The sequence below is a fragment of the Natator depressus genome, chromosome 1 (assembly GCF_965152275.1).
Source record: "Natator depressus isolate rNatDep1 chromosome 1, rNatDep2.hap1, whole genome shotgun sequence".
NCBI lineage: Eukaryota > Metazoa > Chordata > Testudines > Cheloniidae > Natator > Natator depressus.
Genome location: NC_134234.1, coordinates 228,010,239 through 228,037,018, shown reverse-complemented (window position 1 = coordinate 228,037,018; position 26,780 = coordinate 228,010,239). Strand labels below are relative to the sequence as shown.

General features: G+C 39.5%; 1 protein-coding gene across 3 annotated transcripts in view; it reads left to right on the top strand.

Annotated features, from left to right (window-relative positions):
- The window catches only part of STK38L (serine/threonine kinase 38 like), a 166,710-nt gene that overhangs the window by 126,059 nt on the left and 13,871 nt on the right, over window positions 1–26,780 (top strand). For 2 of the 3 annotated variants that reach the window (XM_074937138.1, XM_074937129.1), the window contains exons 2-6: window positions 13,960–14,104; window positions 16,172–16,223; window positions 18,566–18,688; window positions 19,132–19,215; window positions 26,621–26,744. In XM_074937138.1, the coding sequence (XP_074793239.1) occupies window positions 13,971–14,104; window positions 16,172–16,223; window positions 18,566–18,688; window positions 19,132–19,215; window positions 26,621–26,744 (517 nt within the window). In that variant the 5' untranslated portion in view covers window positions 13,960–13,970. Of the gene's footprint in view, window positions 1–13,703; window positions 13,789–13,959; window positions 14,105–16,171; window positions 16,224–18,565; window positions 18,689–19,131; window positions 19,216–26,620; window positions 26,745–26,780 lie in introns of those variants that run through there. The other variant, XM_074937118.1, reaches the window with a different exon arrangement.

The window sequence follows — 26,780 nt, the reverse complement described above, 5'->3', positions numbered from 1 at the left end:
TCCTTGACAGAGCTGAAAACAGAACCCAAATCTTCTAAGTTACTTAATACAATTTCCTCTGTCTTAACCACAGAAGCATCCTTTCTCTTTGTACATGCATAATATGCATCTAAAACAGGGGTAACTTTTCAGTTGTTCATTTCTTAAATGCTAGTATTGGCAGCCAGGACCCAAGCATATGTCTTTGTTTTTGCAGTAAGGATTGTCTAACTTTATCACTAGTAGATGACATATTCAGCACTACCTTTGCAGGTAAATCTCCTATTAAAGACAATGGGAGATTTGCCAGGATTAGGAATGTGTAAGAAGAGCTGAAGAAGGCCCTTGGGGTTGGATGTTCCTGCTGTTGTCATAAGTCAAACATATATGTTCTTCCAGCCATCGCTTTCATTAGTGACAAGCTGGCTAGCAAACGCTAGGTTGTATGATCAAACTGCTCAGATCAAAACATAAGAAATGTCAACCCCGAATGCATAGAAGAGCCTTCTGCCCCACGTCAACACCACTGTTTGATCTGGCTTGTCCATGTGTAGACTCTGAACAGCATGCAGGAACAAAGCAACACATGGCAGAAAGCTTTTTTAGGCTTTGTAAATGTGGCCATAGTTATTTATCAATAATATGTAACAGCTCATCAGTAATATGGAGAGGTACAATATAGAGCAATATAGAGCATCAGCATCATAGAGCATAGGTACAATAAGACATCATCTAGGAGACGGTCTCTAATTTTTAATGTGATTAACCTTCTATTCAATGAGATCAATCAAAAGAATGGTCTCCCTTGTTAATATTGTTTGAACTAGAGGGACATGGGAATGTATTAATCTTACTATGTTTTCAAAGCCTTTTAACGCTCTCCTCTTCACAGCGAGCAGGCAAAAGTTGGTTTAAACAGAATGTAACTAATGGTCACTGGGCAATGTGTTCATGTTTGTACTTGACATTTTAATCGTATTTGTATTTAATTGTATTTATATGGAGCCTTGGTGCTTTTATGTAATCTAAACAGACAAGCAGCTAGCCTCTGCTCCTTTTCCCTCATTTTTTTTATATGCTGAAATGGTGGCCAAGACTTTTGCCCACACCTTGGCATGCAGCAATCATTTAACGGGGAAACAGTTTAATTGAACTATTGAGTGGTAGAGATTAATTTAAAGGAAAACGCCATCCATTTGACTGAGCTGTCTCCAAGGCAAGCCCAAGACTGGAGTCAAGTCCCACAGAAACAAAGGCCCATCACAAACCTTAGCACCTTCCCCTCTAAGGCCAGGTGTACACTTAAAAATTAGATCAACCTAGCTATGTCGTTCAAGGCCGTGAAAAATTTCGTGCCTCAAGCTCTGTATTTAGGTCAACCTAACCCCCACTGTAGAGACAGCTAGGCTGATGGAAGAATTCTTCCGTCAACATAGCTACCCATTCTCAGGGAAGTCTATTAACCATGCTGATGGAAAAGCCCCTTCCATCGACGTAGGAAGCATCTGTACTATATTGGCATCGCTGCAGCTTTGCTGCAGTCACTCTTGCAGTGTGGATATAGCTTTGCCTTTTTTGACCTGTCTGTACCAATATAAACACATAGTAATATGTGTGTCTGTGTGTGTATAGAAAAAGCCAAAACAAAACACTCCACTGCACACACTTCTCTCCCTGGGGGAAAGATGAGAGAACAAATGTGTGGCAGATGTTATCATGTTACTTAATGCACTCAGATACTACAGTCATGAGAGCAGTATAAGAAGCTATATAGAATAGAATAAGATTTATCTCAGTCCAGACATCAGAGAGCTCAGAGGTAAAACACACACCTTGCTGGGGATGCCCTTGGATTCTCTGAAATAGATCTGAAAATAAAGTTTGAGTCCGTTTACCTTTCTGAGCCTGTGACACCTTCTTGCTGAAGAGTGTCTTTTCTTGTGATGCTGAGTGTAGCTACAGTGCTACTGTCTGTCAGAGTGCAAAATTAGAATAGTATTGCACTTGATTTTATACTCTAGTGTTACCTGATACTAAAACAGGATGGAAATGTTTTCCTTTTGCAGCTGTCTTTATTGCTGTAGGGACCTCGCTGCTAGTCTCATGGTCCCTTCCTGAAATAATCTTTCTTCTTCCTTCTGCAGCATGGGTGGGCTGAACTTTGCTCTATGTGGGGGGGAGCTCTACCCACTACATCCGTCTCCACAGCTCCAGGTCCAGGCACTTGGAAGGTACTTTCAATCATCTGTGTGTGTCCCACGTCTCATCTCTTCAGCAGGCTCCTGCTTCGCACAGCATCTGCTTTATCCACTGACTGGCTCCTGCTCCAAAAATCAAAATCAGAAAAGAATCTGTCAGCAGTGGCCATTGAACCAGCTCCCAGCAACACAGTTCTATCTGCATTCATAGATTTTAAAGCCAGAAATGACCATTAGATCATCTAATCTGACCACCTGCACAAAACAGGCCACAACAACTCATCCAGTTTCTCCTTTGCCTCTCCTTCAGAGCTCTTCTTCTTTGCTAGCATAGATTTACCATGTGTATTTATTATATTTATTTTATTTTATATGATTTTAAAGTGCCTGTCCAAGACTTGGAAGACTTTGGATACGTTAAAAATGCAACCATAGAAACAAGAATAAATTCAGTGTTGTTTTACCCTCCACACCAGAAATATTGAATCAAAAAAATGAAAATCAAGCCTCAACAATACCCTTTTCAGACCACAAGTTCCAGTCCTGCTTGTGCTCCTGCCTCCCCTGAACTCTTAGCAAAATAGATGGTCTTTGCAGCATGCCCTGAAGATCAACAGATTTGGGCTCTGTTGAATCATGGGTAGAATGGAATTCCACTGTCTTTTATGGACTTTTATGGAAAATAGCCTATCAGGGACTTTTATGGGACTTTTATGGAAAATAGCCTATCAGAAGCCACTTCTCTTACTATTTTTACTATTATTTTTATAGTCTTGCACATAGAAATCCCACACTCTGTTAGGTGATGTCTTTTCACCATGATGGTATCACAGGCTCAGAAAGGTCATCTGTGGAAAAAATATATCTTTAGATACTTTTCCACTGTTTATTCATGGTGAGAAGTGTTACATTCTTTTTGAAGGAGGGTCTAAAAAGAAATGGGTATAGTTTTCCTTAGAACCAGAAACGCAATAAGTAATTAAGAAAGACAGAGAAAGTTTGTGAGAGGCCTCTGAACAGTTGATCTTGCTTTGTTCTTCATTATTGCATGGCCCAGATTTTGCAGCAAAATGTTTAAGCATGTGCTTAAAGTCCTAGTGAATTCAGTGGGGCTTAAAAAAAGTGTTTTGCTGAAGAGGGTTGGACATAAGCAACAGCCCAAGATTAAGCACTCGCTTAAGTGCTTTGGGCCAGAGAGCAATTCACTGTTTTCAAACCCTGCTAAGAGGAGTCTGGCCACTCATATTTTGTACTTCAGGCTGAGTCCAAGATGAGTCCTATGACAAGGAAGAAAAAATATTGCAAGCTAAGGTGATGTGTGACATGTGCAGTTTCAGTGCACACAACCGTATTTATCTTCGAGAAAAAATGCTACATAATTTTCCTTGCTTGCCAAAAATAACAAAAATTCTAAACGAAATTAAAGTTGTTTCAAATCTTACAGTAACTTTTGAGAGAGACACATTAACACAGTCCAGGACTGGAAGTCAGGATGCCATCCTGATTTTCCCTAGAATATACAGCTCCCATTATAGTCGGCTGAAATATGGGTGCTCAGCACCTCTTTTAAATCAGGACCTTTTATTCTAATACCCTGTCATGGTGGCCCTTCTTTATGACCCGTGGTGGTGGTACAGCATAGGTGCCACATTCCCAGGTTCCTTCTTTCTAGAATGGAGATAATGATCCTGACCTATTTCACAGCAATGTTCATTAATATTTGCAAAGTATTTTGAAATCTTAGTGCCCCCTGTCCAATCAAAGAGCAAATACTTTCTTTTGAAAATAGTTTGTCAAGAGAGAAGCTCTGAAGAGACTGAGCTTGGTAAGACTTGAGCAGAACAAATAAAGCTTTGACTGTATATATTGGGTACATGATGTCTCAAAATTGTACTGTTATCATGGGAATAGAGAGAACCACTATTGATAGTGGAATATAGAGGCCATAATTGCAGCATGTAGGTATTGTTAAATGTTTAGGTACTGAAGTGACCTTATTGGTAGTTTAGTGGTTCTAAACTTTAGGTAACCACCATCTCCATTGCTAACCAAAACAAATACTGCGGTATTTTGAGTCAAATGTTTCTTTACTACTTGAGCTGGGTGAAAGATAAACCTTTTTTTGTACATAGCTTTTACCCGCCCAGTATGTTTTCCTGTTGGGGAAATGAATTTGCATTTGTCAGTCCCCCTGCTTGCTGCTCATTGAAAGTAGAATAGCAGTGAATCACAGCCTGTTGTTTTCAGGAGGTTACTGCTGCTGTACTTAGTTGAATAGCAGGAAATCCTTAAGTGCAACAGAACTCCAATATTCAGTTTATATTCCATATTTGGAAATATTTCCTTGTCATTGCTGGTAGTGTTTTGTAATGAAAAAGAAGATTAATTTCCTTGGGCCAAATTAAAAGGTAGTGAGTAAGGTGGTATTACTTACCCTCCCTGAGTTCAGGCAAACTCCCTTAGAACTCATTTGTACTTTGTGCCTGTTTTGACTAGAAAAAAGGTGTTTTTTTAAAATAATGTAGCTAACAAAAGGGGTCTTTTGAATCAACACCTAGAATAGATACAATTTTCTGCCACCACAACCCATGTTAGCTGATTGTGGTTTAATGAAGGGTATGTCATGTAGATGAGGAAAAGCAGGTGAGAGTATGTAGAGTATTTACAAACCTCAACTTTTTTTGATGTAGGCTAGATGTAGGATGGTAACACTTTTCACCTAGATTTAGCTGCTCATGGTTGATACAATTTGCTGACATGACTGTGACAGTGTTAAACTGTGGCTACTCTAGGGATTGAGATATGTTTTAAATCCTGGTATCTAACACAATGTTTTTAAAAAGCACCTTTTTTTCCTAGTCTCGATAAAACCCTCTGTTACACTTGGGTAGACAGGATATATGATTCTGTCTGAATGTAAGGGGATCTAAGTTACATTATCTTACAGATCCCCTCTGAATTTGCCCCATTGTTTCAGATGCTTACTAAAGTCTTCCTAAAATCTAAGGCCATGTCTACCCTCCCACTTATGTTGACAAAACTTATGTCACTCGGGGGTATGAAAAAAACCCACACTCCTGAGTGACGAAAATTTTGCCGGACTAAGGCACAGCACTATTGCTGCTTATGGAGATGGTTTTATTATGTTGATGGGAGAGCTCTCACCTGTTGACATAGAGCGGCCACATGACCGATCTTACAGTGGTGCAACTGCATCCATACAGCTGTGCCACTATAAGCTCACTAGTGTAGACATGGCCTTATTCACAGAACAGTTACTTTTTCCATGCTGAACACAACAGATGGGCATTTGGATAAATTTAACTGATTAAATTCCTAGCTGTTTTCTAGGCTCTCATTCTCAGTATTCTGAGAATTCCTAATGTCTCCATTAACAGAGCTGCAATGTCTGATGGATTGAATCATCTAATAGGTCTTTTTCATCTCTCATTTCTACATGTCTATGAATACCTTCTGCAGATTTTTTTTCACAATCTTAAAGTTCAAATGTTGGGTGTGTCTACTGTTTTGATGCATTAGCTGTGGCCAGACGAGTCATGGAGCTATATCTGGTTTTAACTGTAAGTGGTTATAATGGGTGACTTATTATGGACATTCCACAGGCAGGCGAGAATTACTTAAAATGGCCAAAACATTTGAGTGCTTTTTGTTTTTAAATAGTAAAGCCTGTTCTGAGTGAACTAATTTTACTCTGTGTTGCTTGGTGTTCACTCAGATAGAACAAACGTAATTCATTCTCTAGCTCAAGATAGTAAAACTCATGAACCTGGTTACAGATAGCTTAATACGTATTGGAAAATAATGACAAACTAAAGGTTTGTAGATTCATAGATTCCAAGGGACCATAGTGATCATCTAGTCTGACCTCCTATGTAACAGAAAGCATAGAACTTCTCCAAAATAATTCCTAGAGCAGATCTTTTAGAATAACATCCTATCTTGATTTAAAAATTGTCAGTGATGGAGAATCCACCACGACCCTTGGTATGTTGTTCCAGTCGTTAATTACCCTCACTGTCAAAAATTTATGCCTTATTTCCCGTCTGTATTTGTCTAGCTTCAACTTCCAGCCATTGGATTGTGTTATACATTTATCTACTAGATTGACGAACATATTACTCAATATTTGTTCCCCACCTAGATACTTGTAGAGTATCTGGGTAATGGGGGAAATAAGTAAAGTAAATGAACGTGTAAGGATAAAGGAAGTGGGAGTGAACTAATCCTTTCATTACTGTGTACTGAAGTTTTGGGTTTCATTTTCCCTTTTCTTAAGTTTAGACGGTAGTAAAAGCACATTCCGAAGATATCAATAAGGACCTTTATGGAAATATTATCAAGGAAGGAAAAGTGTATGTGTTAAGCATCTGATTTGTTATACTTGACTGTAAAAGTTGCTATTTAAAAGTAGAAGGGGAAACAAAATTAGAGGCTTCGAAGGATGGTGCTATCGTGAAACATGAATTATGTAGGGATATAATTTTTTTTCATACTGCTCAGTGTCCCACAAGGGAGTGTTTGAAAAGTTATACTGATCTGCTAACTAACTTGTGGGTAACAATACTTTAGCAGTTAATATTTCCCAGGTCACTAGAATAAGATTAATTCTTAATGGGTCTGATCCAAAGCTCGCTGAAGTCAGTGGGAGTCTTTCCGTTGACTTCAGTGGACTTTGGTCCAGGTACTATATCTTTCATTTCACTCAAAAATGCGAAATCATATTTTTCAATAGTATAGAGCAGTGGCGGGTAACCTGCAGCCCGTCAGGGTAATCTGCTGGTGGGCCGCCAGACAGTGTTTACATTGACCGTCCGCAGGCACGGCTGCCCACAGCTCCCGGTGGCCGCGATTGGCCGTTTCCAGCCAATGGGAGCTGCGGGAAGCGGTGACCAGCATGTCCCTGTGGCCTGCGCCACTTCCCGCAGCTCCCATTGGCCGGGAACGGTGAATCGCGGCCCCTGGGAGCTGCGGGCAGCCGTGCCTGCGGACGGTCAATGTGAACACTGTCTTGCAGCCCGCCAGCAGATTACCCTGACAGGTTGCAGGTTGCCCACCATTGGTATAGTCTTATTATCTACCCCAGGCAGTTTGCAAAATGTTGCTCCATACTTGACATGTCCACATTAGTCCACCAAGGTGGGATTTTTCTTGTCTGCATATTGCTCTGAGATTTAATACAACAAAGATTTTGGATCAGTGTGGGTTTTTTCCAGTTTCTGGATTGTAATGCAGCTATGATAGTGGATTTTTAAGCCTTAGTAGAAAGACACATTGATTTGGTGAAGATCAAGTTTTATTAAATTTGATGTACATGAAGATTTGAAGTCTGTGCAAGAAGAGAGTAGATGCAAAAGAATGTGCAGAGTGAAAAGGTGAGCAACACAAATACCAAATTCTGCACAAGTGGCAAATGACAGTGCAGAGAGACACCTTTCTTCAGGGTGGATAATGCAAGCTGACTTCTTTCGCCCTCAGTTTCATCTTTAGGATATTCATTGACAGGCATTACTAAAGCTAAGACAGAAGTGGTAACCTTTTAGTGTGGGGGCTGATTTTATATTTTGGAAGCTGCCTCCGGTGTCCGGGTTACTGCTTCTCCTCCCCCGTGTCTCACTAGCATGTCACATCACCTCATGCTGCTGACTCTTTCATTGCCTCATCCATTGTAGCTGACCCTGCCCACTGCCTTTTGGTGTGAATCATACAGTTATTTGTGGCTTTTGTGGGTTTGGTTCTTTTTTAGTCTCCTGCCTCTGTCTCTCTTAAAGAGGATTTGAACAATTTAGAGAGGACAGAGCTGGTTTTCATATTCTGAGGCTCTTAATTTGCCCTCTCCTTGCTACTTGCATAGATAGCACTTTGCATTTTTTTAAAACGTAGCACTAGGCAGCATTGTTTTGGTGCTCAATTTTGCTCTGCTGTTATGTTTGTCCTTGGTCAAGCAACTGTACAACAGTAAAGGTAATGTGGTTTCTTCGTCGGAAGAGCTGACACTGCATTGTTGTATATAGTGGTGATAACTGGGTTTCTGAAGATAATTGTTTTACTGGACTGTGTGCTTTTTCATTTGAATGACTCCCTCAGCATAACTCTGTTTCACTCCTCTTTGCCTTTTCCCTTCTATCCCCCCCGTCTACTTTGAAACTGCAGTTGGCATATCTGATTTCAGGAGAAAGTTGGGATCAAGTGACAACTTACTACACTGAGAGCACTGTGGAAGCTATGATTTGAAGCAAGAAACTATTTCTCAGTGTTGTCCTTACACACAGGTGTGTAATGTAAGTGATATGGCTCCATGATTTGAATGCAGTCTTGACTGCTTACACCAGCAGAGAACTAGGCCCGTGATCTCTAGGAATCAGGAGCGCCAATGCTTATTGGCTTGCATTAATGAGTCTTTATTGACCATTTAATAAAGGGCCATAGTTGTCACAGGGACAGGCATTCCCTATCCTCAGGTCTACATACATAAGCATTGCATTTTAAACCCAAAAGAGCAGAAAGAGGTTTCAAAAGTTTTCCCCACTAACGTGTGAGAGACCTAGTAGTCTGAATAACTCATTTTATTGTGTAGGACTGTAGGTATATGTTTGTTAAAGTTGTGGAAGAAAATCGGAAGTTTTGTGTTCAATACAAGAGGCTCCAATTTGTCAATTGTTTACTCTTAGCAACAATGTCCATCTTGTACATACTCCCCCTGGCTTTCAGAGCAGTTAAAAACTAACTTTTAAAATTTCATAAATACAGTTTGCAAAAATGGTAGTGGCTGGGAAGAATATTTGCATTGTCTGGTTCAAATGCCATTTAATTTGATGAGTGGTAGCAAATAGTACCATCTAATGAAGTTGTGCAGAGGGTTTATCTTTAATGAGACTCGTAACCTCATTCCAGTTCTTGCTGGAGAGCTATCCACAACGAGAAAACTACCACTGCAACTCTCACTGATTTGCCCTGTTGCTGGCAGCCTCTGCAAGAGATGTCAAGGGTTGAATGGGCTTGGAGACTATAGTGTCCCCTGAATATAAGAAACATATTTGAGAAAGATATCATTCCTCTGCTCATGCTGTGCCTGTTGAGTGAATAGATGTCTTCACTTTTCAGTGTTTATAACACCTTTTCATAAGCATGAATTCCCATTAAAAGATAGAAATAAAAAAATATTCAAAACAAAACACAAGGAGCCGGAAGGGTTTGATAGAAGGATCTGTCATCATGGTTATTCTCTCTAGCCATGTACTTATAATGGCCCTATCAATGTAGTTTCTGAACGTTTCATAATATTAATGGATTTTATCTTTACAACACCTCTGTGAGATAGGGAAGTATTACCCCCATTTTATAGATGGGGAACTGAGGCACAAGGTAGATTAAGTGACTTTCCCAAGGTCCCACAGGAAGTCTGTGGCTGAGCCAGGATTTGAACCTACATTTCCTGAGTCTAAGTCCAAGGCCAGTGTCCTGTCCACTAGATCATCTTTCCCACTTCCCTCTGCCACCCACACCTTTAGTGTAAATAGCTATTTTGTGTAAGTAGAAATGGGGCTCTAATTATCATGCAATGACTCAGGACTCAACATCTCCATGCTTGCTGTCAGTTGGCAGCTACCCACAAGATCTAGTGCTACCTCACTCTTAAGTTCTTCTGGCCTTTCGGAATTCGATCTCATCAGAATCTCTGAAGTCTGGAGATGACGCAGTGCTCTGAATATGAGAGACACAGGCTTTGTGTGCTCATTTCTCTGTTGCTAGGAAATGCTCCCAACTTTCCTGAGGGTCAGTTTCATTAGAGGGCAGTCGTTCTCAAGTTGCTTTATCGTTCCATCTTTCCTCTTCTGGCTTCCTATAGCAAGTGGTTCCATCTCACAGGCACTATGATGCTCCAGTATGCTTTGGTTTAATCAAAATTTCAGTGTCCATGGCAACACTCTGAAGAAGAAGAATAAATTTTGGGCAGGGGGCTTTGCATGGCCATTTGTGTAGGAGAAACTGTGCTATGTTGAGGTTTTTGCCAGTCGAGCAGTGATTTCAGGAACATTTGGCAGGGGCCTGACATAGATTTAAATCCAGCCATACAACTGATTTGAGAGTAGACTGAAGAGGCAGTAATTGGTGCTTTAGTTTTCCTTTCACAGTCCAATTAGAAAAGATTTTAGATTTAAAAGGGTGGAGGGTATGGTCTAAGCAATTTTTACTAGTAGTGAATGTAAAGTTCATGTTGATCAGATTGTGGTGATGTCTCTAAGTCATAATATATATCAATTTTCCCAGAGTAATAGACATGTTGAAAAGGGCTTAGGGCTTTGGGTTTCTCAGCCAGAAGGCTTTAAGCGAAATAGACTGGTTGGTTTAAATGCTGTTCTTTATAGTTCCATAAACCTAATGCAACTCTGATGGTACTTCAGGAATAGAATGATTCCATTATGTAAATGGCATGATCTTGGGTGGATTAATGGCTCTTTTATGGGTGTTTCCAAGAAATGTGGGTGGCACCTTTTCAAAACATTTTGATTGATATAGTGAGATCAGTGAATGCAGTGTTCAGCCAAAATTCTGAGTAGGGCTTCCTTTGATTTTTCTACCCCACCCTCTGCCCGCATCAGTTGTTTATAAAGGCCAGATTTAAATATTTTGCTTGCCTCTTCCCAGCTGAGTGTGTGTGTGTGTGTGTGTGTGTGTGTGTGTGTGTGTGTGTGTACGCATGTGGAAATTTAGGGCACAACTCTGAAAGGTGCTGTGCACTTCCTGTAAGACCTCTGTGCTCCTTCATCTCTCACTCATGGGAATCAAAGGAGTTCATTAGGATTAGGCCCTTAGTTGAGAGGATGGTTTGGGGATGATTTTGTTTACAGTGCTGGAACTGTTAGCTACTTGAATGTGACTATCACAATGTAAGCAAAATGTGTTCTAAACTTTAGTCTGAAGGAAGCATTAATTGCAACATAGAGAAATGGCTGACATGGGTGGGGGGAAGGCAAATGGGATTTTGGAAATGGACACTTGCAACAGTAATTCTCTCCCTTTCTTGGTGGTTTTATGCTATATTATGACAGTAATGGCAAGCTTCTTATCTGTTGAATAGCTTTCTCTGAGATCCCTAATTTACTAATCAGGAACTCTTTTGTATTTTCTTATTTTAGAACTACTCTCAATTAGAATCAAGCATTCTATTTATAGTCTAGTGCTTTAGTGCCAAAAAAATCAGGCTTAATGAAATCAAGTGACTGAGACTCCCTGTTTGGTAGTGTCTGCATTTGTGTGTATAGGAGCATGGAGAAAACAAATGAACAGGAAACAAAAATATATTGTTATTTTAGCCAACTGGGAGTACTAGACTTGCAAATGATGAATACCTGGCTGGTACAACCGAAAAGTCTTTATACCTTAATTAAAGTTTAATCTATTTTGAGCCTGGGTTAACAATACATTCAGTGCCAAAATTCCTAAAGGATCAGAAGGCTGTTTTTGCCATATTGGATCATTCCTGGAAATAATTTGATCACTGATATCACTCTGTGTTCAGCTCTGGAAAGGTAATTGGAATTGTTCAGTTTGGATGTGTGCATATACTGAACTTCAGCAGTAAAATCACCTGGTCTATGTTTCCCTTTCACTGTCTTTGTCAATAGAGAACTGTAGTGAAACTCTTACAATGTGTATGGACACGATAGGAATATAGTATACTTATATTTAATCAAGACTTCCACCTATCGGCGGACTGACTTGAAACGGTATATAATTAATAGAAATGGCTAGAGATTTTGTAGATCAGTTTTCTGACTTTTGGAAAACTTGCTACCGTAAGAGAGAGAGAGTGTATGCGCACCTGGTGGTATTGGTGTAAGAGAGGATAACCTCTTGTATTTTTGTTTGTCTGGTATTTATCTGTAGTTAATAAAGATGATAATAGGTTAACTGAACAGATAGCAGGTCTCACTGGGAGAAAATCAAAGGAGATAAAATGTTGATTAAAAAAATTCAGAAGTAGCTGCAGGATTGTAAAATCTGCTGTGTTGCTAGTGCATCAGTATCCCCGTTGTGTAGGTATAACTACACACCTTATTCTCATAAGTGGCATATGGGCATAGTCCAAAATGCACAGTGAAAATAATACTATCCGCATAGTGTTGTAAAACCCCACTACTTGCTGCACAGCAAGTACATTTCTAGCAAAGAGACAATGTCTTACTGCCACATAAAATTCAATTAAAAGTCAACAAGACCATATGCCATCTTCCCAAATTGCCTCATTGTGTGTGTGACAGGTCAGACCCAAAAAAAAAGGCACGTCCATAGATTTTATAAACTAAAAGCCTACCTCTGTCTGGGACTTTTTAGCAGTTCACCAAAAAAAAGAAAAAAAAAAGGGCATTACAATATATATCCAAAGATCAGACATTGATTCGGGTATTTGTCAGAGGAGGCTGACTCAAAATCCCTTTATGAAGCAAAAGGATTATACAAACAAAGTAGCTTTTTAGGAAGGAGCCATCAGCACAGAATGTTTCCGCCCAGGTATCTCTCTCTTTTGGGGAATGGCAGAGCTTATACACTGCTTTATTTCCCAGCGTGCCTTTACCCGGGGCTAGAACATGACTGCTAGGAGAAAAGAACGCTTCCTAACAGCCCTGCTCCCCTGGATCTGAGAGAGCTGAGCTGGCTTTGCTCACCTCCACTATGGGGAGTTCCAGCCCACCCAGCTCATGGGACTCCAGCCCTAAAACCAGTCTGCAGAATGAGGTGGGGATTTTGGTCTTTTTAACCAGCCCCCAGACTGTTTCCGAGCAGCCACGTCCTGCCACTTAGTGACCACATCCCCTGTCCTGCAGGTAGTTAAGGCATAAACCTGGAATGGCTGTGTGCTAGTCTAGGAGGATTCACTCACAGCCTGAAAAGGCCTAAACACTTCCTTGCAGTGATTTCCACATGTGAGGAACGTCTCTTGAAAACACCTTTCTGAATGTCCTAAGCAGTTCTTCTTTACCAACTTGTCAATATGGTGTGTAAATGGGCCTGAAGGAAATTACCTGGAAAGGTATTTGCCTTGTGATTGAAAACTCCCTCAGAGTCTGATCATTTGGAGTAAGGGGAGTTTCATGATCCATTTTTTATTGTTTTTATAATAAGAAAAATCTCTCCATAAACTAAGGAAGTTGCCTTTTTGAGGGGATGATTTCTGGACACTGTATTATCCAAGTGTCAGTATTCAGTTCTATTAAATGGGTTTTAAATGTAAGATAGTTTACAATCAAATTTTTATGCCTGGCTTAGCTTATCTTTCTAGGTGTTTGCTCGTTTGTCATTTTCACCATTTCTTTTTGCTAAGGATTTGCATTTCTTCAATCTTAATTTCTTCAATTTCTTGTGCCATCTATACATATTACATTTAGAGAGCTACATGGATGGCTTCTCTTCTCTTGCCCCAGACTTATTTTATTTTTATTTATTTGTTTTGGGCAGGACTCTAGTCAGCGAGTGGTAAATCTCTTAATGCATGGACAAGTACATGAGGGTTCGTTGTCTGTAGCCAGCATGGTTCTCTGCTATGATTCACTCCTTGTTTTGCCAGTAGAATGGTTTCTGTTATTTTTTGGTGAGTAGGTAGCATATTGTCCCCTACTAAGTCTCTCTAACTTTACAATGTGTAGTTTATGGATTTGTTTACATATAAGGGAGGTGTGTTCCCCATGAATTTCACATTGCGTCTGATTTTCTGGGGGGAACAAAACATTTCTTTTGAGTAACTTTATGTGCTCTGTTTCAGTACATGTTACTATGGCAATGACTGGAGGGACTACAACATCCTTTCCCATGAGCAACCACACCCGGGAGAGAGTGACTGTGGCCAAACTTACACTGGAGAACTTCTACAGCAACCTAATTTTACAGCATGAAGAGAGAGAAACCAGGTACTGTGTCTGGGTTCTTTCACACTTTTTAGCTTTTTATTTATACTGGCCTTGTGTGGTGGTTCTACAGACCAAGTCTCTGCTTTAAAGTCATTTTAGTCCCTGCACAAAGTTTTTCTTAGAAAGTTGTATTGATTTCTAACCAAATTATTAACCATTTGAGGGTACATTCTTTTGAGGGTACATGTATCGTAGGCTAAGGCCTTGTTTGGGCTAGCATATTTGTTAAAATCTCTCTCTGTTGCACTAGTGTGGGTGGTAATAATTCCAGAAGCACTAGTATAGACCCAACCAACTTCATTTTAACCTCTCGTATCATCCATCCCTAGTTTCCAGCTACATCGCAATGTAAAGCTACTGATTAAAGTGTCAAAATACCAAGTCTTTACAATAATGAATACTTGTTTCTTTGGTAACAGAAATTTTTTTATTGAGGTTATACAACCAAAGAACAGGTTTTAATATCTTTTGAGCCGCTTCTTATTTAGTTGGTATGCTATTAATTGGGCCTCTCACTCCCGGTTGGGAGGATAGATTGTCCACTGGGGAGTCCTACTTAGGAGATTCTGCTGTATTTCTCAAAATGGGGAAAAGTCTTGATTTTTGAGTAGAGAAGGGCTCAAAATGAAACCCTAGAACTTAACATCCTAGCACTCGTTGTTCAAAATCTTTACTCACATGTATTGTCCCATTCACTTCAAAAGGCTCATACTTTCACCCTCATCACTTTATTCCCTTGTATCTAGGATTTGGACTGCTACACTACACATATATATAAACTTACCCATGTGACCCATTGACTTCAACAGGTCTGGTCACATGTGAGTAAAGGCACGAGTGAGTATGTTCATAAGTGTTTGCAGGATTGGGGCCTTAGACTGCTCTTTGGGGCAAAGACCTTGTCATCTTTTATGTGAAATTCTATGCAGACATCTGGTGCTGTCAAAATATAATAGCTAACATATGCTGACTGGGGCATATCGTCATGTATGCCTTTTTGTGGAACTCCCACTGTAGTCAATGGGAGCTCTGTGACTAGAGAGTTGACAGACATAGGTACATGGTGTTCTCTTTTAAATGATATCCTTGCAACAAAGCCCGTTGCCAGCTGTGTCCACATATCTGTTCAGGGGACACCATCATAGGGCTTAATCACATCAGCCACACTATCGGAGGCTCATTCACCTGCACATCTACCAATGTGATATGTGCCAGCAATGCCCCTCTGCCATGTACGTTGGTCAAACTGGACAGTCTCTACGTAAAAGAATAAATGGACACAAATCAGACATCAAAAATTATAACATTCAAAAACCAGTCGGAGAACACTTCAGTCTCTTTGGTCACTCACTCACAGACCTAAAAGTTGCAATTCTTCAACAAAAAAACTTCAAAAACAGACTCCAACGAGAGACTGCTGAATTGGAATTAATTTGCAAAGTGGATACGATTAACTTAGGCTTGAATAGAGACTGGGAGTGGATGGGTCATTACACAAAGTAAAACTATTTCCCCTTGTTTATTCCGCCCACCCCCCCCACACCCCCCACTGTTCCTCAGACGTTCTTGTCAACTGCTGGAAATGGCCCACCTTGATTATCACTACAAAAGGTTTTTTCCCCCCCACTCTCCTGCCGGTAATAGCTCACCTTAAGTGATCACTCTCGTTACAGTGTGTTTGGTAACACCCATTGTTTCATGTTCTCTGTGTATCTAAATCTCCCCACTGTATTTTCCACTGAACGCATCCAATGAAGTGAGCTGTAGCTCACGAAAGCTTATGCTCAAATAAATTGGTTAGTCTCTAAGGTGCCACAAGTCCTCCTTTTCTTTTTGCGGATAAGACTAACACGGCTGCTACTCTGAAACTTGTTTTTATACAGGATCTCTTTTCCAAGAAATGGGTTTGCTGAGCACTCTAAAATTACAACTTTTTAATATTATACTTCCATTCTCCAGTTTGTGTCAAGGATAAAGAGGGGAGATCTGTGAAGTAAAGGCATTTTTGTACTGTCTGATTTTTTTTGTTTTTGTTTTAAATGTGTACTCGTATGTCTACCTGTGCAGGCAGAAAAAGCTAGAAGTGGCCATGGAAGAAGAAGGCCTGGCGGATGAAGAGGTAATACCAATTGAAATACATTTGAAGGGCTTTATCTTTCATGGTTACTGTTCAAAGCTAGTGTTCGATGAGTATATGGTTGACTCTTAACAGTCTTATTATCCAATATGATACTGAGATTTTTTTTTATTATATAAGTTTTGCTGTTATAAAGAAACAGCATATTTTAGTGTTTATAATAGAAGCCATTAATAAGCTTTTAAATTTTTTAATAAAAAAAAAGTTGCTTACACCCCTGTTCAGTACTTATCATCCGATAGGATAGAGGCACCCAAGAAGAATGTAACATAACACTTGTTTTTTGGGGTACAAATCTGTTTGAAATTCAGTTAGGAGTTGGGAAGGAAAGAAAAAAGGGCCAGAAACACTTGGCTGAAAGAGGCAGAAGACAAAATACACAGGAGAGAGGATCTAGGTTATAGGTCCTCATTCAGTAAGGTGTTTAACTATGTACCCAACTTCAGGCATGTGACCAGTTCCATTGAAGTCAATGGGATTTGCGCGTACTCACCTGAGGGCTGAATTCGCCACAGTGGCTTTATATTTTCACTGAACCAAATCCTTAGGTTTTTTTAAAACACTGGGCCTAGCTTTTCCTTCCCTTGCACCAGCTTTATAGCAGTAAAGGAGTTAGCCCTGCTTCACAGCAAGGTAAGTGAGAAGAGAATCACACTCACTGGATCTTTCAACATTTCCTCCATTAAATTGCCTTGATGTGGTCATTCACATCATTGTTTCTTGTATTGCACTTTACGTGATGCAATAAGAATACAATAAAATCTACCTCAAACAGTTCTTGTATTGGTGCATTTAACATACCTCTTTGGAGAGAGAGAGTAGAGAGCAAGTGGGTATATAATGCCATCTTGTGGCTTTAAATGATAATAAAAATATAGTATAAAAATGTATGACTTCATTGCCTGACCCTGATGGGTCTCAGCGCCTTTAAAATTCCTGTTAACATCACTGGAAGGTGAGGTGCTCAGCATCTCTGAGGATGAAGCCCTTTGACACTTTTATATACTAAAATATATTGGGACTTTAATGACCATCCAGTTGCCTGGCTAATAAAAGTAGATTTTGGTGTAGATAGTAAATATTGATCTCTGCTGCCCAGCAGGCTACCCATGGCTGCCTTTTGCCTTTTCTCCCCCTGTCCAAGTCATGGAACCTGTGCTTTTGCTTTTATTGACTTTTCCCACCTGTCCAGCCCCCAAAGTAGAATTGTCTTCTGGGCCAGTGGATTTTACCCAGTGGCATATGTAGCGGATTTCAACCTCTTGTGTATGAATGGTCAAGTTTTGGAGACTCACTGGAAACAAATACTTTGGAATGCCATCAGTTAGTATCTGTCCTCCCACTCACACTCCACCTCAAGAGTTGTAATTGGGTTTATTTAGGTCACTGTATAGTGGTATGTACTTTAAACAAAGTGTCTTCCCTCTCTCTCATCTATAGCAGAAACCAGTAACTAAACTTCCCCCAGACTTGTCTGCGTGATTTGTTTTTTTTTTGTTTTTTGTTTTTGTTTTTCTTTACTGTCTCCCTTTACGCAAGTAGCACAAAAAACACACAACTGGGACTGGACTACAGGTGCAGTAAGAGCTGAAAGAATCTGTTTTCCTGTCCTGTGGAAGATTTTTGAAAACATTTTCTGTCCTGAATCGGGATGAAAACTGAAAATTAAAAAAAAAAATTGTTTTTGGGTCAATTGAAATATGTTTCATTTATTTCAAAATATTTTGTTCAATTTCAACCATTTAATTTTTTTAGTATAACTAGTTTGAGTTGCAAATCAGAAAAAGTCATTTTGAACAGGAAAACCAGAATTTTCCATTTTTAAGATGATGGAACTAAAATTTTTCAAGTAAAAAAACAAAAAAAAACCCATTTTAACAGACCTTTTCCTGCAAAAAGTATTGGTTTTGATGAATCAATACTTTCTGAACAAAAAAAATTTCATTGAAAAATTCCCCACCCTCTCTATAATTGTTTATAAAATACTAATGTCATTATCTTAAACATGGAGAACTGAAGCTTTTTTTTTTTTTGGGGGGGAAGCCAATCTCTAATTACTAGGATGAGTTCTTCCTTGTGGGACAGAATATTCACACCCGCTTTTTGTGCGGTTTCTTGCACCTTCCTCTGAAGCACCTGGTGCAAGTCATGTGAGAGACAGAATATTGGACTAGATAGACCAGAGATCTGATGGAGAATTACATTTCCTATGGTCTAAAACTTTTTTTCTAAAATATAGTTTTATATCTTCAAAATATTTTCAGTTATGTATGTTACTTAACTTACAATAAACTTTGTAATTATCATGTGATATGTTTCCATAGAAAAAACTCCGTCGGTCACAGCATGCACGCAAAGAAACAGAATTCCTGCGACTGAAGAGGACTAGGCTTGGCTTAGATGACTTTGAATCTCTGAAAGTTATAGGAAGAGGAGCATTTGGGGAAGTATGTGTCCTCTTTGCTTGGAAATGGGTTAAGCTAAATCAGACAAAGTTATATTTATTCTGGAATAAGAGTGTCCACACAGGGAGTTATTCTAGATTAGCTATTTCAGAAAATTTGCAAGTGTAGACAAGCCCTAATAAGATTTTACTGTACAAATTAGCTTCCTTGATCTAAAGGTGATATTTGATTTGACTATGAATTTGTCAAAATACTGATCATCCCAAAGAGAGAGTTAAAATCTATTGATCAGTAAAGTTCAAAAGACAACTTGCGATTTGGTGTAAAAGTGTATAAATGGATTATGTCATGTTTCTTTCGTTCTTGTGCTTTCCTAATTTTAAAATCAAATGCCTCTTAAATGCCAACAATTTTCAATCCTCCAAAATACTACAATTAACAATTTTGTGAGGTATATTAGAATGATGGTTTTCTATTTAATTTAGGTACGCCTCGTCCAGAAGAAAGATACGGGTCATATTTATGCAATGAAGATATTGAGAAAAGCTGATATGCTGGAAAAAGAGCAGGTTTGTGGAATGGAATGCTGCTAGGTTTATAGTAAATACCTTTTGTGTTTTTGTTGCTTATGCTAGGAAATTACTGAGAATGTAAATTCTTTGGGGCAGGGACCATCAGTTTTTCCTGAGTTTGGTCAGCACCTAGCACAGTGGGCTCCTAATCCATGACAAGCACTCCTAGGCACTATGGTAATACAAATAATAATAAAGGCTAGAAAATAAGATGATATAATGGCATTTTGAAAAGTGTTGTATTTATAAGCTCCTGGAAGCAGGGACAATGCCCTTTTCCTTCAGATTTTATAGTACAGATAGGGCCCTTCGTTTTCAGTTTTTATTTTATTTAATTGTTCCTGGGAATTTATCAGTGTTTATTACCCCAACAACAAAAACAGGTGAAAATCAGTGCCAAAAAGTATTAATAATTTTTCTGGTGAAATATCAGGGTTTATTTTGGTGGACGGAAAGACAGGAGAAAAAAGTATTCGGTAGATTAATGCTTTGAATTCTGTACATCAGTGTGGTTTGGTACAGAACTAAAACAGAACTCAAAACACAATGTCACCTCTAAAAAGAAAAGGAGTACTTGTGGCACCTTAGAGACTAACCAATTTATTTGAGCATGAGCTTTCGTGAGCTACAGCTCACTTCATCGGATGCATACTGTGGAAATTGCAGAAGACATTATTATATACACAGACACCATGAAACAATACCTCCTCCCACCCCACTCTCCTGCTGGTAATAGCTTATCTAAAGTGATCATCAAGATGGGCCATTTCCAGCACAAATCCAGGTTTTCTCACCCTCCGCCCCCCCCCACAGACAAACTCACTCTCTTGCTGGTAATAGCCCATCCAAAGTGACCACTCTCTTCACAATGTGTATGATAATCAAGGTGGGCCATTTCCTGCAGAAATCCAGGTTCTCTCACCCCCTCACCTCCCTCCAAAAGCCACACACACAAACTCACTCTCTTGCTGGTAATAGCCTATCCAAAGTGACCACTCTCTTCACAATGTGTATGATAATCAAGGTGGGCCATTTCCTGCAGAAATCCAGGTTCTCTCACCCCCTCACCTCCCTCCAAAAGCCACACACACAAACTCACTCTCCTGCTGGTAATAGCCTATCCAAAGTGACCACTCTCCTTACAACGTGCATGAAAATCAAGGTGGGCCATTTCCAGCACAAATACAGGTTTTCTCACCCCATTTCTGCAGGAAATGGCCCACCTTGATTATCATACACATTGTGAAGAGAGTGGTCACTTTGGATGGGCTATTACCAGCAAGAGAGTGAGTTTGTCTGTGGGGGGGCGGAGGGTGAGGAAACCTGGATTTGTGCTGGAAATGGCCCATCTTGATGATCACTTTAGATAAGCTGTTACCAGCAGGAGAGTGGGGTGGGAGGAGGTATTGTTTCATGGTGTCTGTGTATATAATAATGTCTTCTGCAATTTCCACAGTATGCATCCGATGAAGTGAGCTGTAGCTCACGAAAGCTCATGCTCAAATAAATTGGTTAGTCTCTAAGGTGCCACAAGTACTCCTTTTCTTTTTGCGAATACAGACTAACACGGCTGTTACTCTGAAAAATGTCACCTCTGAGTTTAAGAAAACAATATATCTCTAAGCCCCAAATAAAATTGTTTATTTGAATAAACAGTTTACTGTTGTAGACTTAGAACTATTAGCCTATAAATATTTACATTTTAATAATTGGACCACACCATTTGCAACACATATACTCAACTTCATCCTTTTCTCCTGCTTATTTAAAACTTTGAATACTTCCTTGTCTTCTGAAACATATTCTGATACAGGTTTTTGTTTTCTTCCCATTTTAGTATGACAAATCTTTAAACCATTATCTGCTAACAACTTGAAATGTGTACATGGTAGGCATGAGATTCATAAGTATGTTCAGATGCGCACACACTTCAGAGCTTACGTGCTTGCCTGTTTGTTTGTTGTGTGTATCTTCTAGACCAATACATAGCCTTACTTCAATGGGCAGCTTTGCATGTACACACAGACTAATGTATTATTGTAATACAATATTTTGCATGAGATTAATGTATTTTCCTAATAAAACAAGTTATTTTTTATATATTTGAATGATACAAAAGTGGGGTGAAAATCGGAAAAAACTGATTAATACTTTTTTGCAAAACCCTTAGCATTTTTTGGTAAAAAATCGGTTTAAACGAGGACTGTCGATTAATTGCGATTAACTCAAAAAAATTAATCACGATTAAAAAAATTAATCGCGATTAAACAATAGAATACCAATTGAAATTTATTAAATATTTTTGGATGTTTTTCTACATTTTCAAATATACTGATTTCAATTACAACAGAATACAAAGTGTACAGTGCTCACTTTATATTACTTTTTATTACAAATATTTGCACTGTAAAATGACAAAAGAAATAGTATTTTTCAATTCACTCATACAAGTGAAAGTGCAACTTACAAATGTAGATTTTTTTCGGTTTTGTTACATAACCGCATTCTATAACAAAACAATGTAAACTTTTAGAGCCTACAAGTCCACTCAGTCCTACTTCTCTCATAGATTCATAGATACTAAGGTCAGAAGGGACCATTATGATCATCTAGTCCGACCTCCTGCACAACGCAGGCCACAGAAGCTCACTCACCCACTCCTGCGAAAAACCTCTCACCTATGTCTGAGCTACTGAAGTACTCAAATCGTGGTTTAAAGACTTCAAGGAGCAGGGAATCCTCCAGCAAGTGACCCGTGCCCCATGCTACAGAGGAAGGCGAAAAACCTCCAGGGCCTCTTCCAATCTGCCCTGGAGGAAAAATCCTTCCCTGATCCCAAATTTGGCGATCATCTAAACCCTAAGCATATGGGCAAGATTCACCAGCCAGCTCCTCAATGGCAGATCCAATTGCTAAGAGAAACAAATTTGTTTAAATTTACGGGAGATAATGCTGCCCTGCTTCTTATTTACAATGTCCCCTGAAAGTAAGAACAGGCATTCGCATGGCACTTTTGTAGCCAGCATTGCAAGGTATTTACATGCCAGATATGCTAAACATTCATATGCCTCTTCATGCTTCAACCACTATTCCAGAGGACATGCTTCCATGCTGATGATGCTTGTTAAAAAAAAATGTGTTAATTAAATTTGTGACTGAACTCCTTGGAGGAGAATTGTATGTCTCCTGCTCCATGGTTTTACCTGCATTCTGACATCTATTTTGTGTTGTGGTAGTCTCTGACGACGACCCAGCATATGTTGGCTACAAATGGATATAAACCGGCCATCAGGAAGTTTAGACTTGAAATTAGACAAAGATTTCTAACCTTCAGGGGAGTTAAGTTCTGGAACAGCCTTCCAAGGGGAGCAGTGGAGGCAAAAGAAATATCTGGCTTCAAGACTAAGCTTGATAAGTTTATGGAGGGGATGGTATGATGGGACAACCTAATTCTGGCAATTAATTGATCTTTGACTATTAGTGGTAAATATGCCCAATGGCCTATGATGGGATGTTAGATGGGGTGGGATCTGAGTTACTCCAGAGAATTCTTTCCTGGGTGTCTGGCTGGTGAGTCTTGCCCACATGCTCAGGGTTTAGCTGGTCACCGTATTTGGGGTCAGGAAGGAGTTTTCCTCCAGGGCAGATTGGAAGAGGCCTTGGGGGGTTTTCCCCTTCCTCTGCAGTGTGGGGCACGGGTCACTTGCTGGAGGATTCTCTGCACCTTGAAGGCTTTAAACCATGACATGAGGACTTCAGTAGCTCAGACATAGGTTAGGGGTTTATTACAGGAGTTGGGTGGGTGAGATTCTGTGGCCTGCATTGTGCAGGCGGTCAGACTAGACTATCATAATGGTCCCTTCTGCCCTTAAAGTCTATGAGTCTATTTAAGAACACTTTCACTGCAGATTTGACAAAACATAGAACAGGTTCCAATATAAGATTTCTAAAGGTAGCGACAGCACTCAACCCAAGGTTTAAGAATCTTAAATGCCTTCCTAAATCTGAGAGGGACGAGGTGTGGAGCATACTTTCAGAAGTCTTAAAAGAGCAACACTCTGATGCAGAAACTAGAGAACGTGAACCATCAAAAAAGAAAATCAACCTTCAATTGCTGGCATGTGACTCAGATGGTGAAAATGAACATCCGTCAGTCCACACTGCTTTGGATGGTTATCAAGCAGAATCCATCGTCAGCATGGACGCATGTCCTCTGGAATGGTGGTTGAAGCATGAAGGGACATAAGAATCTTTAGCACATCTAGCATGTAAATATCTTGCAGTGCCGGCTATAACAATGCCATGTAAAGGCCTGTTCTCACTTTCAGGGGACATTATAAACAAGAAGAGGGCAGCGTTATCGCCTGCAAATGTAAAAAAACGTGTTTGAGCGATTGGCTGAACAAGAAGTAGGACTGAGTGGACTTGTAGACGCTAAAGTTTTACATTGTTTTATTTTTTGAATGCATTTATATTTTGTACATAATGCTACATTTGTAAGTTGAACTTTCAAGATAAAGAGATTGCACTGCGGTGCTTGTATTAGGTGAACTGAAGTGCTATTTTGTTTTTTACAGTACTAATATTTGTAATAAATAATATAAAGTGAGCACTGTACACTTGGCATTCTGTGTTGTAATTGAAATCAATATATTTGAAAATGTAGAAAACATCCAAAAATATTTAAATAATTCTATTATTGTTTAACAGCATGATTAATCATACAATTAATTGCAATTAATTTTTGCAATCACTCGACAGCCCTAGTTTAAACTGAAAAAAGAAGGAGCTTAAGTACAGAGCATTCTGACAGTACTCTATATGCAATAGGCTTCTTGACAAAATTTTCTTGGCCCAAACTGAAAATTGAGATATGGTTGTTAAGCCCTCTGCTGGTCAAATATGTTTTGCCCATCCCATTGTTTTAAATAGATGTTCCATTGAATAGGTACCTGACTGAAACATAACCTGTGGCATTTAAACATAATTGTTATGTCTACACTGCAGCAAGAGGTGTAACTTCTGGCTCAGGTAGATATACCCACGCTAGCTCTGGCTGAGCTAATGTGCTAAAAATAGCTATGGGCAACACGGGTGGTGGCAGAGACTAGTAGCCAAAGTACAGTCCCACCCTCTCTCCTGGGTTATACACTCAGACAGCTAGCCTGTGACACTGCCTGTGTAGCTGCAACAACACTGCAATTTTTAATTCTATCAAAGCAGGTGCAGGTACATCTGTCGGAGCCAGAAATTACACCCACGGCTGCAGTATAGACATACCTGCAGGGAGTAGGGAGCTTACATTTGCTCAGTGTTCCACTGCCTAATGTGTTCTATAGGAACAACACATTGAAGATAAATGCAATAAAATCTACACAGATTCAACTATGTTGACATTGGGAGAGATCATCGTGATTTGTTTTTAAAGTAAGTTTAATTGTATGCAATATCCTTATTCTGCAAAGGAGGGAGTGAGGAAAGAAATCACTTTCAAGGTAGTAATATGGGATCGCTTAATTAGGGGTAGGCAAATAACTTGAAGTGAGTAGGCTGCTGCGGGTAGGTGACAGAATGAGGAAAGTGAAGTCTACTGTCATCGCATAAATATTTCTGGCCAGTAGAGTTGGGAGGTAGGGGGGTAAAAAAAATTGCATTAAAGTTCAGGTCTCTCTATTGCTTGGTGAAAATAGCTCTGAAAGCTGGAAACATGTAAGATGATTTCCTTCTATTTAATAATTTCTTGTATCCGATGCATGACAAACCTTCAGCTGTCAGGGATTACTGTTCAACTCTTCATATATCAATTTCTTTAAGAATTAGGGAACGCTCAGTGCACAGTGGGATACAGTGCTTAGCTGCATTATCCCTAAGTTCCAGCGAACCTCGCTGAGTTACATCATACCATGTAGTCTTTCTCCACCAAACCTCTTCTCCACTAAAAGGCTCCCCCTTTACAGCACCACAGTTCTCCCAACTGACAGTGCTGCAGACAAAAATAGCACGTCAAGGTGCTTTTCCACCTGTACTACTCTGTAAACTGTTTTCAGATAAGTGTCCCAAAGCCTAAGATATTTCTCATTGCATTTTGTGAACAGTTGATTAATATTTTTCAAAAGTTTTGCTCGTAAGTTGTATTCAACCAACAGAATATCACTTGGGATATTTTGCTGCAGCTCAGGCACTTGTATTTTACCTGTATTGATGATGATCTGCTGGACAAACAGGCTCTGAAGTAAAAACTGCTGAAATTGGCAGTACCAATGTATCTCTCATTTCTACAGATGTGGTTAATTTAGCAACCAACCCATTGTTATTAGAGAAGATTCATCGTCAATCGTGCTATAAGGAACGTATTATACAAAACAGTTATCAGCTCACTTACTGTGGTTACATAAATGAGAGGTCTGATAATTATTGTCAATAATAATACTCTACCTGTCATTTTACCTCTGTTTCTGCATGATTTAAGAAAAAGATCCTACACTTTACCCAATACTTGTACCAGGCTTTCACATTGCCTTTCAAATTACATTCCAGCCATTTGTAGGTATCTATGAATTCAAAATCGGGAAAGTTACATTACAGACCAGACCTTGACATGGGTTTGTACTTTAATATGTAAAAAAATGCCTTTCTTGAAATAAAAAAATCCAATAGCCAGTTTCAATAAAACATCCAAAGAAATTCCATTTTCCACAAGCTCTGTTCAACTACTGAATATTATGCATAAAATAGAAACACCCTTTACAAACAGCATCCTGCCTTTGGGAATGCTTTGAGATGGTCTCTTGAATCAGGAGTTTGCCTCCAAAAAATCGTGACTGCCATGTAGTTATTCTTCCACAGTTGGCTTCACAGAGATTCTGTGCAGAGATGTGTACCAGGGCCGGCTTGTTCCTGCCTCTCTGTTCAAGCCCACAAACTGCTCAGAGACCTTTTATTGGTAAAAACACTCCATGCAGTTTATTTACCACAGTGTTTCCACCACTCTTTTATATGCTGTACAGCCTTATGCCTACTGTCCTAGGGAACCCTCAGCTCCGGAGGCAGGGGACATCTCTCTCTCTCTCTTTTTCTGCTTCCCCTCTCTTCCTTCCTTCCTTCCTTCCTGTGCCTTTTGTATCATCTGCCTGATGGGCTAATTAGCCTCTTAGTTCTCCTCAGCCCATCAGTTAGGCACAGCTCTTCGTAATGAGGTCTACTCTAGAGTAATTAATTAGTTACAGTGACCAGAGTGCTGGCTCAGCTGCTGTTGCCCAGCACCCTGACACAGGAGTATAAACAGTTTCTTCATCAGAGATCATGAACAATGCAGTGATTGTTACAGTAACTAGATATACAATTCAATATTAAAGTAATAATTGTCCTTGATATTAATGACAATTTGTTTATCTGCATGTAGGTGGCCCATATCAGAGCAGAAAGAGACATATTGGTTGAAGCGGATGGTGCTTGGGTGGTGAAAATGTTTTATAGTTTTCAGGATAAAAGGAATCTTTACCTGATCATGGAGTTCCTACCTGGAGGTAAAAAGCAAACCAATGAGTTCAGTGGCTCAGTGC